The sequence below is a fragment of the Schistocerca serialis genome, chromosome 3, assembly GCF_023864345.2.
Source record: "Schistocerca serialis cubense isolate TAMUIC-IGC-003099 chromosome 3, iqSchSeri2.2, whole genome shotgun sequence".
NCBI classification, from domain to species: domain Eukaryota; kingdom Metazoa; phylum Arthropoda; class Insecta; order Orthoptera; family Acrididae; genus Schistocerca; species Schistocerca serialis.
This window is the reverse complement of record NC_064640.1, coordinates 17,788,951-17,802,679: the sequence shown is the minus strand read 5'-3', so window position 1 is coordinate 17,802,679 and position 13,729 is coordinate 17,788,951. Positions and strand designations below refer to the sequence as shown.

General features: G+C 43.2%; 1 protein-coding gene across 1 annotated transcript in view; it reads left to right on the top strand.

Moving 5' to 3' along the window:
• The window catches only part of LOC126469646 (uncharacterized), a 198,809-nt gene that overhangs the window by 25,101 nt on the left and 159,979 nt on the right, over positions 1–13,729 (top strand). The window contains exon 2 of the mRNA XM_050096771.1: positions 11,967–12,059. Coding sequence (XP_049952728.1) covers positions 11,967–12,059 — 93 coding nt within the window. The remainder of the gene's footprint in view (positions 1–11,966; positions 12,060–13,729) is intronic.

The following is a 13,729-nucleotide window of genomic DNA, read 5'->3' as shown; positions in this document are numbered from 1 at the left end:
GGAATTACCTCTACCCAGCGGGTAAACCTGTCAATTGCGGACAGTATGTAACGGAAGGGGCCTGAGGGGGGTAAGGGCCCGACGATATCGATGTGTATGTGCTGGAATCTTCTTTTTGCCACATCGAACGTACCCATGGGGGGCTGTGCATGACGTCCTACTTTTGCGCGCTGACAAGCCACACATGCTCGTGCCCAACTGCGACACTGTTTAATCACCCCGGGCCAAACAAAACGTTCAGATACCAGACGTGCGGAGGCGCGAATGCCAGGGTGTGCCAAGTCGTGGATACTATTAAATATGTCCCGGCGGAGAGGTGCAGGAATCACCGGGCGTATGCGTCCTTTTGAAATGTCGCACCAGATGGGTGATGAAAACCCAGGAAGTGTCCGTAATTCTAGTTTGAGTCCTGTTTTGATATCGGAACGCAATGCTGCGAGTTCAGTATCCTCTGTCTGCAATTTAGGGAGCTCACTGAGGTCCAGTTGTGAAGATAAAACCGACACCCGAGACAGAAAATCAGCGACGACATTGTCTGCGCGTCTGACGTAACGTATGTCATTCATAAACTGACATATAAGGTCCATATGCCTAAAACATCTCGGGGATGAGTCCTTACCTGGGTTACGGAAAGCGTAAACCAATGGCTCGTGGTCGGTAAATACCACGAGATGGCGACCTTCGATATCGTCTTGGAAATATTTGATAGCAGCGTAAATAGCAAACAGTTCCCGGTCGAAGGTCGACCATTTACGTTGGGAAGCGGTCAGTTTGTGGGAGAAAAATCTGAGCGGCTGTACAACAGAACCCACGGATTGCTGAAGTACTGCCCCCACTGCTGTATCACTTGCGTCTGTAGTAAGCGAGATGGGAGCATCAGGAATGGGGTGAGCAAGCGTAACAGCTGTCTGTAAGGCTGACTTTAGATTATCAAATGCGCGACGCATATCTGGAGTCCACGTGACCGCCCGAGACCCTGATGTGTTTTTTCCTGCGAGGGCATCCGTCAGTGGGGCTTGTATGTCGGCGGCGCGGGGAATATGTTTACGGTAGTAATTTACCGTTCCAAGGAAGCGGCGGAGGCCCTGAAAATCTTTGGGCAAAGGCACCGTACTAATGGCCTCCACCCGTTCAGTTAGGGGGCGGATGCCGTCGCCAGAAACTCTGTGGCCCAGAAAAGTGACACTGGTGCGGCGGAGTTGTGACTTAGTATTGTTCACTGCGATACCGTTTGCTTTTAACAGTTGGAACACTGTATTTAAATGTTGTTCATGTTCCTCGAGGGAGGAAGAAAAAATTAACAAGTCGTCCAGGTACGCATATGCAAAGTCCAGTTTTCCAACCAGCGAGTCGATGAACCGTTGCCACGTCTGTGCAGCATTTTTAAGGCTGAATGGCATAAACAAATACTCGAACAACCCGAACGGGGTGATGACAGCGGTCTTTTCAACGTCCTCAGGTGCCATTGGCAATTGGTGGTACGCCTTATGACAATCGACTACACTGAAAATTTGTGCCCCATGCAGCTGGGAAGCAAAGTCTTGAATATTTGGGACAGGATAATTATCTAAAATTGTTCTGGCGTTAAGCGCCCGATAGTCACCGCAGAGGCGGAAAGTGTCATCTTTCTTGGGCACCAAATGAATGGGTGACGACCAACAACTAGAAGAAGGGCGGATAGTCTTATTATCTAAAAGTTCCTGAACAATAGCTTTAGCGTGTTTAAGTTTTTCCGGATTTAAACGCCTAGCCTTTGCACGTACCGGTGGGCCTTCTGTGGTATTTATTCTGTGGACAGTACCGTTATTGATCGCGAACACTGATGGGGATGCTGGACCAGCACCCGTTGCACTGTGACTAACCTGTAATGCACATGTGTGTGTGTCCAAGGCCGGCAGTTCAGCAGCAGTGGCGGTGATCCACTGGTAGTCCTTGTCGAAGAGCTCGGTGGGGTACCTGGTAGCGTCGCGGGTACAGCTTCCGTCCGGCAGTAGAAATGTCACGCGGCGTCGGCTGCAGGTGCGAGGAAGTGGTGCGGCGGTTGGGGGCTTGGCCGTGTGCGACAGCTGGGCGGTCTGCTTACGCGCGTCCGTGAGCTTGGCTTGCACGGCGGCGATGCGTAAGCGGAGGGCCCCATTGCTGTCCCGAAGTTCGTCGTTGTGTGATCTAAGAGAAAGCACTGCAACAGCAGTTTCCGCTAGCTCACACAGCAGAATGGGGCTTTCGGATGAGAGGGGTAAGATATCTGAACCGGTGGTACGGTCTCCCGAGTTAAAGGTTAGTGTACCTCGTTGTAGGTTGGGTGACAGTGCGTGGGCTAAGAGAAAATCTACCCCAAGCACGGGTTCATCCACATCCGCGATAACGAAAGTCCACTGTAAGGGCGTATTAATGTCCTGCAGTTTAAGGCTTAAATTCGTTATTCCATGAGAGCGGATCAGGGAATTATTGGCGGCTCGAAGCGGGGGGCAAGGCTGAAGCTCGAATTTAATACCTGCGGGCAAAGGTATCACACTAACCTCGGCCCCCGTGTCGACTAGAAATGAAAGGCAAGACACTGCATCTTTCACGTACAAGCGTCCTGGCGCGTGAGGAGAAGAAGTGTTTAGTGATAGGCGTCTGTGCGGTGCAACGCGGCCCGTAGCGCCTGAATTGGGTCGCGTTATTAGTTTGGGAACGCGCATGGAGAACGACATTTCTTAGCCGCGTCGCCAAAGTGGGAGTGGAAATAACACCAAGCGGGGCGGCGCGTGGCGTCGCCCGTCGCGCTGGTTGAGGTCAAAGTGGCAGTGGAGGGGGACTTGTTTGTAGTTCCCTCCGATGGCGACGCTGCAGTAGTGCTGGTAGGAGAGGAGTTACTGCGGCGGTTGCCAGGCGGCGTTGGCTCCGCGCAGATGCGTGGAGCGTGTCGTGCGCACTCTGTACTGCAGGATGGGAACTGCCGCGCAGGTGTGCCAACCCCTGAGGCCTGAGGGCACCCTGGGGGGGTATGCGGGGGGGGGGGGGGCAGAATGTTGTAAACCTGGTCTGCGATCTTCAGTTTGGCATCTAGTGGGGCCGAAGTTACATGTAGAAGGTGAAGTTGAACTTGCGGGGGAAGTTTCAGCAACCAGATGGTCCAAAGTGTAATGTCCGGCATGTGATGCGTGTCAATCATAGCGCGGAGATGACGCCAGAGTTGCGACGGGGACCTGGATCCCAGCGATTCCTGACTGATGAGGCGGATAGCTTCCTCTGTCGATGTGGAGAGTCGCTCGAGGATGGTGTGTCGGGCAAACGCATATTTGTCCCTAGCGGGGGGCGAAGCCACAATGTCGCAGATCAGATCCAGTTCGTCATGGAGGTGACACAGTAAGCATAGGAACTTCGAATTGTCGTCGGCGACACCGTGTAGCTGCAGGACGTGTTCGACCAAGGCAAACCATGTGCGTGGGTGATCCTTGCGAAGGGGTGGTAGCTTCGGCCAACGGGTGGGAAAGTCTTGACATAAATGTTTATCAGAAACTGTCTCTCCCTGTCCATAGTTCTGCAACGTAATTGTCTCGGGTGCAGTAGCGGTGCACCAGCTTCCGCCACTGTCAGAGGCACGCGGCACGGTAGGCGCGGCTGGCTCGACCTTGGTCTGACGGGCGTAGAATGGACCGGCGCGGTAGAATCGACCGTAGTCGACCGATGTGCGGCGAACGACGGAATACAGTTTCCGGGCCCCTCCCCTACAGGTGCATTAAAATAGTTAAAATCACCTAATGTTTGTGGAACACACGCGGCAGGAACGGCGTGTGCCGTCGGAAACACTCGTAAAGTGGACGCTGGTGGTGTAGGGGGGGTTGGTGCAAAATCCGGAGTCCCGGCAGAAATATGAACTCTCCTGTCTTGAGCGTCCGGCTCGATTTGTACAGTCACTGATTCGGGTGGAAAATTCACACTTGCACTTGGGAAACCTGTAACATAGTCACTGGGGTTTGAGCACATTGTGTCGGCTGTTGAGCACTTGGAACACGTGGAAAGTTCGTATTGGACATAATACGTTCATATTCAAAGTTTTGTGCGCGGAAAACGTTCTGATGGTACGGAACACTGTCACACGACGGCTGACTCATGTACGGTAACGGAAAGTTATTGTTCGTATCTGATGCCAGCACACGTGGCTGTGGAATTGTATAAACACTGTCCTGTTGAGTACAGCTAGTCGATGTGTTCGGAAACTGCGTAGAACTATTGTGGACGCCCGGTGGATAATTGTAAAACCATGCCGAAGCGTCCGTTGGAACACTTAGTTGGCACGTGTTCGGTGTAGCAGGCGGCAAGCGATCCATTGTGTACTGCTCGACGGTATAAGATTTCGTTGTAGCACTCGCGAACAAAATTCGGGGTCGCCAGTATGGGTATAGCGTTGTAGGGTTGCCGAATCCAATGATGCACGCTACACCACATGTAATAAACACTATTTTTATTTCTCGTAAGCACACATATACAGTTGTTTACATTCTGAATTCTCGGTACACGTCCGTACCTTTCACGCGCGACCACAGAACCGGGCAAAGAGCTTGCCAAAAAACAAAGATATTACACGCGACTTGGTTGATAGTCGCCACAAGTGTATTGTGCAAAGAAGTTAATGCTATAGATCTAAAAACAACAACTGTTTTGGAGTTAATGCAACACATTTGAATTCTGGAAGGACACTCTTTATAGATAACTTCTATGCTTCTATGAACTTGGCACACATTCTTCTAGAAAAGCAAACTCATCTGGTGGGAACACTCCTCAAAAAAGGATATGGTATCCAAAATCTATTATCCCAAAAAAATCTTCAAGAAGGGCAAAATGGCAGTTGTGGAAAACAATGAGAAGGCAGTTGACAGAAAGTGACATGACAAGAGGGACTTCATTTTTTGACAATGAAACAAAGAGCTTGTGGCAGTGAAAACAAAGAGAGGTGAAGTGAAACACCTAATGCAGTTGTGGATTACAATGCAGCCAAACCTGTCATTGATCTTTCAGATCAAACAAAAACTTACGGCTTATGCTTGAGGAAGTCAGTGAACTGATACCACAAAGTGGCCTTTGGATTACTGTTCAGTACTACTATTGTAAATGCTCATATTGTGTATGTACAAGTTACAAAACAAAAAATGGGTATCACTGCTTTCTGTGAGGCTCGTGCAAATGAGGTATTCAGGATTGATGATGTTCAGGAGACACCAATGAATGGGAATCATGAACTGGTTGCGACTGCAGTGCGATGACATTGTAACAGCTGTTTCCAGAAACTGTCCAAAGCAGGCAGATGAAAACATGCTATCAAACATAGCAAGCTCTTGTCACTCAAATGCAAATCTGTCTTCAGAGCTTCGTGTGCAAGGACTGTTTTTTTTTCAGTGCACCAACGTGAAGGAATGTAAGTTTTTTATTAGTTTGTAATTGAAGCAGTTTTATAATAGGTAGTTGGAGTTTTTATATGCCTATACTAATGTCTTCCTCTGATATATCGGTATGGATCAAAAGTGATGCATTTGGCCATATGAAGCTTCTAGTTGGACCTTAAGTTTAAAGTGAGGCATGTGCATCATGTTTGTCTGGTAGAAACTGATTTTTTACAATTTCATGTATTGTCAAATATACTAGCTTCAATTTTTTAAAATAATATGAAGGAAAAAGTCACGGCCAAAATGAAAAATTTACCACATTTGCTGCTGACTTGCAAAGTTGCTTTTCCACTCAGTTCTGAAGGGGTTTCTACCTGTACAGAATATCTATGTTGCTGAAACCTGTCATTCCATGTATACATAACTGACTCTTTGCAATGTCACCATTACTAGAGTACATTATCATCATTCTAGCATTGAAACAAGAATGTACAGCTGCGTGGATGTATGGCCATAAAAAGTTAGCAACCGAGTTTGAACATGCAACCAATTGTCTTTCAGAGTTTCCTTCACCTGCGGTGAAATATTGCTGTCTTCATGGTTTTGCCGAAGCTTGCTGGTGTCACTCTCAAAAATATATTTTATACAATAATGAACCTTTCCTCCAACATTAAACTTTGGATAGGGGTCATTCAATGTTAAATCATCAGAGGTGCCAATCTTACCTTCTTCTGTTTTTTATAAAATTTGGTGTGTGTATTGGACATAATTGGGGAATGAAAAGTGCCAAATTAAAGAACAGTAGCTGAAGTATTACAAAACAAATAGCTGCCAAGAATTCTGAAAATTTCCAAAGAATTTGACAAATGTTACAGAAAAAATGGGTGTAATTCAGTTCCAGGAGTGGTAGAATTGTGAAAGTGGTAATTTTGGAAAGGTCTGGGAACATGCTTTCAAATGATATGCATTGTGGCCATTTTCAAACAATGTACAGAAGTAAGGCCAGTAACCTTTACCTTTGACCGGTAACATCTCAAAACATGTCACCTTCAAAATTGATGAAAAATATGTTTGCATCTTCATGTTACACTATACAACATAATACAAAATCAAGTTGGTTTAACATTTGAATTAAGAGATGTAAATTAATATGTACAGCTATGTGATGCAATAAAACAATAGAAATTGTATGCAGACTACAACAACATGACATAAAGTACTGAAAAATATTTTAACTGTTTAAAGTGTGGTGCATTAGAAATTCGACAGTAAGGTAGTTACATGAACAGTGCAATGGGCAGCGTTTGTAGTATGCAAGTTAACAGACTATGACCTCTGAACTTCAGTGATGCAAAACATGATCTAATCATCCCAGACACATGTGTGGAAGGCATGGTGGAGGGGTTCAGATTTACAAAAAGAAACACAATCATCAGGGCATACCACACCACTATTTGTGCGCCTTTTGTTAAAAGAACATATGTTTGATCTGTTACTATTCTCACATCAGCCTTTGTTAAAATGTCCATCTTGTCCACAGTAATGATATCAGGCTTCTCAGACTGTATACATGAAAGTGAAGGGTTTTGAGGATGTAGGAAGCTAACTGTAACCTCACTGATATCTTCATTAACATTCAGACACATGAAATCCACCATGCATGGAATGAATCGTGTGATATCTCCAGGGTATTTGTGTTCCTGGGTCCTTGTTAGTTTCATTTCTGGTGTCTGGTGAACTGGACAAAACTTTCTTATGGGAGTTATTGTAGCCACTAGGAATAACAAAGTGTAACTCCTGAGTGCCTGCAATTGTGCAAATCTGGCAAAACCACTCTGGAAGGAGAGATCCTTCTTCACACCAACTTTTAGTTTTATAATGAAAGCAACACAATATATTATTGGGCCCCACCCACACACTGATCTGATTATTTGTCTGATCTTGTTTTATTATTGTCAGTCCAATTGATGTCCATTACATTTTTAGCTTTCTTACCTTTACTATTATGGATCTCACAACTAGAGAGCATTCTTTACTCTGTCTTTGCCCTTAATCATATCGGCAAGGGTCAGAGGCATGTGGAGTTTCTCTCGCCACAGAAGAGCTCTTGGAGATCCCATGTCTGCTCTGACGTACATACTGCACTGAAAAATATACTTTTAATTCTCCTTAAATTATTTCTCTGCTATTGCATCAATATTTATTTCAGTACATCAGTTTTACCACTCCTACATACTTCCATAATTTGATCAAATTTCTGGCAGATGTCTCCAACTCCAGCTGAAATACTCCTTGGCCGAGCGAATCATGACCTTACTGTTTAGTCTCTTAACCAAGCAACCAAATCTGTTATGTTCTTTGAACACCATTGAAACAACTGTGTAGGTGTCATTACCTGAGAGTTGTAGGTGCACTATAAATTGACAAGTTTCTTGATGGCATCAGTGATAACATCACTTGCTTCTTTCCCATGTGATGTGACAGAGAAATGCCACTCTGCACCGACATTGAAATTACTCTGGTGAAAGTGATGTTTCCTAAATTTTTCCACATTTTACACTGGGTTGCTTCACCATCTGAGAAGAAGTACGTGTACTTAGGTGTTATTTGGAAATGGGATGTTGTGAAGTTAACTGAATGGCTTTGGAAAAGATGAACACGTGCAGTATCATTTTTAAGGCATTGGGAAATGGATAACAAATTAAATGTGATTTGTTACAAATTTTTAAGGGTTGCAATCTCAATAAAATACAATTGCTTATTGACGTTTACTGGTTTCTGGTGACTAGCAACCATTCTCAGATCCTCCATACTAAAGAACCTGAACTTAAATACAATGTTGGCAGCAACACCATCTTAGTTGGTGTAACAAATTGGTGTTAAAAGGTTGGTCACAGCATAAAAATGTATAAAAACAGGAAAAATGTTCTGAACATTTCTCTGGGATTTCACCAGAAGTTTTGTTGTTGCCCATCTTTTGCCTGAAGGTGTATTGTGGTGATCATCATTCTGAAGTGTGGATTGATGCAGCTCTCCATATCAGTCTATCTTGCATGAGCATCTTCATCTTTGCATAACTACTGCAACCCACATCCATTTCAATCTGCTTATTGTATTCATGTCTTGCTCTCCTTCCACAGCTTTTACCCCTGGCATTTCCTTCCATTAGCACAATGGCAATTCCTTGATGCTTCAGGATGTGTGCTATCAACTGATGCCTTCTTCTTGTCAAGTTGTGCCATAAATTTCTTTATTCCCTAATTTGAATCATTGCCTCCTGTTTAATCTACCCACCTAATCTTCAGCATTCTTCTGTAGCATCACACGTCAACAGCATTTTGCTTGCACTGATTTGTGTCCACATTTCATTTCCTTACAAGGCTACATTCCAGTAAATCACCTTCAGAAAAGACATTGTAACATTCAAATTTATCTACATCTCATTTATACCCCGCAAGCCACCCAAAGGTGTGTGGCGGAGGGCACTTTACGTGCCACTGTCATTACCTCCCTTTTCCGTTCCAGTCGCGTATGATTCGCGGGGAGAATGAATATCTGAAAGCCTCCGTCGTGCTCGAATCTTTCTAATTTTACATTCGTGATCTCCTCGGGAGGTATAAGTAGGTGGAAGCAATAAATTCGATACCTCACCCAGAAACGCACCCTCTCGAAACCTGTTGAGCAAGCTACACCGCGATGCATAGTGACTCTCTTGCAGAGTCTGCCACTTGAGTTTGTTAAACATCTCCGTAACGCTATCACGGTTACCAAATAACCCTGTGACGAAACGCGCCCCTCTTCTTTGGCTCTTCTCTATCTCCTGTGTCAACCCGATCTAGTACAGATCCCACACTGATGAGCAGTACTGAAGTATAGGTCGAATGAGTGTTTTGTAAGCCACCTCCTTTGTTGATGGACTATATTTTCTAATGACTCTCCCAATGAATCTCAACCTGGTACAATTAATTTTATATGATCATTCCACTTCGAATTGTTTCGTACGCATATTCCCAGATATTTTACAGAAGTAACTGCTGCCAGTGTTTGTTCCGCTATCATATAATCATACAATAAAGGATCCTTGTTTCTATGTATTCGCAATACATTACGTTTGTCTATGTTAAGGGTCAGTTGCCACTCCCTGCACCAAGTGCCTATCCCCTGCAGATCTTCCTGCATTTCGCTACAATTTTCTAATGCTGCAACTTCTCTATATACTACAGCATCATCCGCGAGAAGCCGCATGGAACTTATGACACTGTCTACTAGGTCATTTATATATATTGTGAAAAGCAATGGTCCCATAACACTCCCCTGTGGCACGCCAGAGGTTACTTTAACGTCTGTAGACGTCTCTTTATTGATAACAACATGCTGTGTTCTGTTTGCTAAAAATTCTTCAATCCAGCCACACAGCTGGTCTGATATTCCGTAGGCTCTTACTTTGTTTATCAGGGGACAGTGTGGAGCTGTATCGAACGCCTTCCAGAAGTCAAGAAAAATAGCATCTACCTGGGAGCCTGTATCTAATATTTTCTGGGTCTCATGAACAAATAAAGCGAGTTGGGTCTCACACGATCGCTGTTTCCGGAATTCATGTTGATTCCTACAGAGTAGATTCTGGGTTTCCAAAAGCGACATGATACTCGAGCAAAAAACATGTTCTAAAATTCTGCAACAGATCGACATCAGAGATATAGGTCTATAGTTTTGTGCATCTGCTTGACGACCCTTCTTGAAGACTGGGACTACCTGTGCTCTTTTCCAATCATTTGGAACCTTCCGTTCCTCTAGAGACTTGGGGTACACGGCTGTTAGAAGGGGGGCAAGTTCTTTCGCATACTCTGTGTAGAATCGAACTGGTATCCTGTCAGGTCCAGTGGACTTTCCTCTGTTGAGTGATTCCAGTTACTTTTCTATTCCTTGGTCACTTATTTCGATGTCAGCCATTTTTTCGTTTGTGCGAGAATTTAGAGAAGGAACTGCTGTGCGGTCTTCCTCTGTGGAACATCTTTGGAAATAAGTGTTTAGTATTTCAGCTTTACGTGTTTCATCCTCTGTTTCAATGCCATCATCATCCCGGAGTGTCTAGATATGCTGTTTCGAGCCACTTACTGATTTAACGTAAGACCAGAAATTCCTAGGATTTTCTGTCAAGTCGGTTCATACAATTTTACTTTCGAATTCACTGAATGCATCACGCATAGCCCTCCTTACGCTAGCTTTGACATCGTTTAGCTTCTGTTTGTCTGAGAGGTTTTGGCTGCGTTTAAACTTGGAGTGAAGCTCTCTTTGCTTTCGCAGTAATTTCCTAACTTTGTTGTTGAACCGCGGTGGGATTTTCCCGTCCCTCACGGTTTTACTCTGCACGTACCTGTCTAAAACGCATTTTACGATTATCTTGAACTTTTTCCATAAACACTCAACATTGTCAGTGTCGGAACAGAAATTTTCGTTTTGATTTGTTAGGTAGTCTGAAATCTGCCTTCTATTACTCTTGCTAAACAGATAAACCTTCCTCCCTTTTTTTATATTCCTATTAACTTCCATATTCAGGGATGCTGCAATGGCCTTGTGATCACTGATTCCCTGTTCTGCACTTACAGAGTCGAAAAGTTCGGATCTGTTTGTTATCAGTAGGTCCAAGATGTTATCTCCACGAGTCGGTTCTCTGTTTAATTGCTCGAGGTAATTTTCGGATAGTGCACTCAGTATAATTTCACTCGATGCTCTGTCCCTACCACCCGTCCTAAACATCTGAGTGTCCCAGTCTATATCTGGTAAATTGAAATCTCCACCTAAGACTATAACATGCTGAGAAAATTTATGTGAAACGTATTCCAAATTTTCTCTCAGTTGTTCTGCCACTAATGCTGCTGAGTCGGGAGGTCGGTAAAAGGAGCCAATTATTAACCTAGCTCGGTTGTTGAGTGTAACCTCCACCCATAATAATTCACAGGAACTATCCACTTCTACTTCACTACAGGATAAACTACTACTAACAGCGACAAACATGCCACCACCAGTTGCATGCAATCTATCCTTTCTAAACACCGTCTGTGCCTTTGTAAAAATTTTGGCAGAATTTATCTCTGACTTCAGCCAGCTTTCTGTACCTATAACGATTTCAGCTTCGGTGCTTTCTATCAGCCCTTGAAGTTCCGGTATTTTACCAATGCAACTTCGACAGTTTACAATTACAATACCGATTGGTGCTCGGTCCCCAGACGTCCTGACTTTGCCCCACACCCTTTGAGGCTGTTGCCCTTTCTGTACTTGCCCGAGCCCATCTAAACTAAAAAACCGCCCAGTCCACGCCACACAACCCCTGCTACCCGTGTAGCCGCTTGCTACGTGTTGTGGACTCCTGACCTATATTAGATGTCAAAAAATTCCTCTTTAACAGAAATTATTTTCTTGCTGTAGCTGATCTACATTTTCAGCCTTCATCAGATATTTTGTAGTGCAAATAACAAAACTCACTTATGTGTCTCATTTCCAGCTGTAATTCCTTCATCACCTGATTTTATTCAGCTGCATTGCAATGTTTGTTTTACTTTTGTTGTCTTATGAAGCATTTTTTTGAAACTGTTCCAGGCATTTTCATCTTCAGAAGTTACTCTCGGACCTAGCGTATTGAGTATAGAGAAGACGGAGGATGAGGAGGCAGTGAGTGAGACTGACTTGGAGGTGAGTCATGCTCCCTGTGGCCTGTCTACAATTGGTGTGTTGCTGACAGCCATATAAACTGAGGTGGTAAAAAGTCATGGGATATCAATAAACACAAATACAGATGGCAATAGTATTGTGTACACAAGGTATAAAAGGGTAGTACATTGGTGGAGCTGTCATTTGTACTCAGATGATTTATGTGAAAAGGTTTGTGCAGTAGCCACCAGAAAGATCGCGGGAGGCGCACATCGGCACGGCGCGTCACAGCTACTCAGGCAGCACGGGCCATGCCCAGTCAGTTTTTCATCGGGCATGCCTAGCAGACATTTCCCGGTCTACACTATGTGAAGTGCGACAGACAACATGAATCGTGTTAATACAACACCTTATTTGATTTTCTTCATGCTTGTACGATTTTAAGATGGTGTTTATCTGTACATCAGTTTCCTAAAGCATTATGACACAATATTTAAGAAAAAGAAAAAAAACAACTCAATAAAATCATCTTTGAATATTAGAAGATTTCTGAAAACTTTTGAATACAAAACATTTATAATCAAGTAACATAACTATTGAGAATTGTAGCAGTTGTAAAGTTGCTGGTTCAAGTTTCACTAGATGCAAATTTTTAAAAATATTTTTATTTAAATTCTATAGTTATTATTAAATATAAATATTAATTAGGAAATAATGAATCATATTTTTAACAAATATAATATCTAGTCATTTTTAATTACTGGTCTTGTGAAAATGAATTAAAATTTAATATTGTCATGTGAAATGGCTTATTGTTAAATGAAAAAAATATATTTCAATCTGCATGAAGAAAAAAGTATTTCCTTTAGAATTTTCACTAAATTTCAATTCATTGTCGGTACTGGCATTGTCACGCCATTAGTAATGAAAAATAAAGATATACTTGCATTTAAAAATGTGATTCATTAGTTGTTTATTAATGTTTTTATTTGTAAATAAGGCTGGAATTTATGGAAAAGTAAAAAGAATATTGCAGATAATGTGATCTGATCCAGCAGCTTTGATTACTAGAATTTCATGATATGTGCTCGGTTACCAATGACTATGTCAACACATCAGATATGTTTTGTTATTAATAGTGCCCAGAATTTTCTAGTTTCCAGAGAAAGCTTTTTTCATGGTTGTTTGAGAATTGTGTCGTGCTGTTATAGGAAAGTAATCTATTTGCACTGAGCTTGAAAAACCTATAAATATGAAGAAAATGAAAGAGAGCCAGCCCATAAAGTCTCCTTATTAGTCCTCTGTCATGCTGTTGTCAGACAGTTGCATGTACAACCACCTCGTAAATCAGGGTCTGTAGACATCAGAATAAGGTTAGTGATTCAGTGGAGTGTGAACAGTGTAAATGGGGAAATGTAGCCCTATTATTCCACGCGGGCAATGGCAGACATGGTATTCTCTTATGGATTATTTAATTGCCTTTACAAACAGGCATATTTTATGTACAATGAGTGACATCTTCAACACCATGTTCCACCTGAAAAAACATTCAGCAGCATCTTCCAGGAATGTACAGGTACATGATCATTTTCAAAACAAATAAGGGATTGCAGTAGACTTCCCACAGTTTGCATGCCAGGTACGGATGAGTGAGTGTTATTATGAGGAGATGATAACCCTGAGACAAATGTGTGAAGGACTGGAGCTTCTGA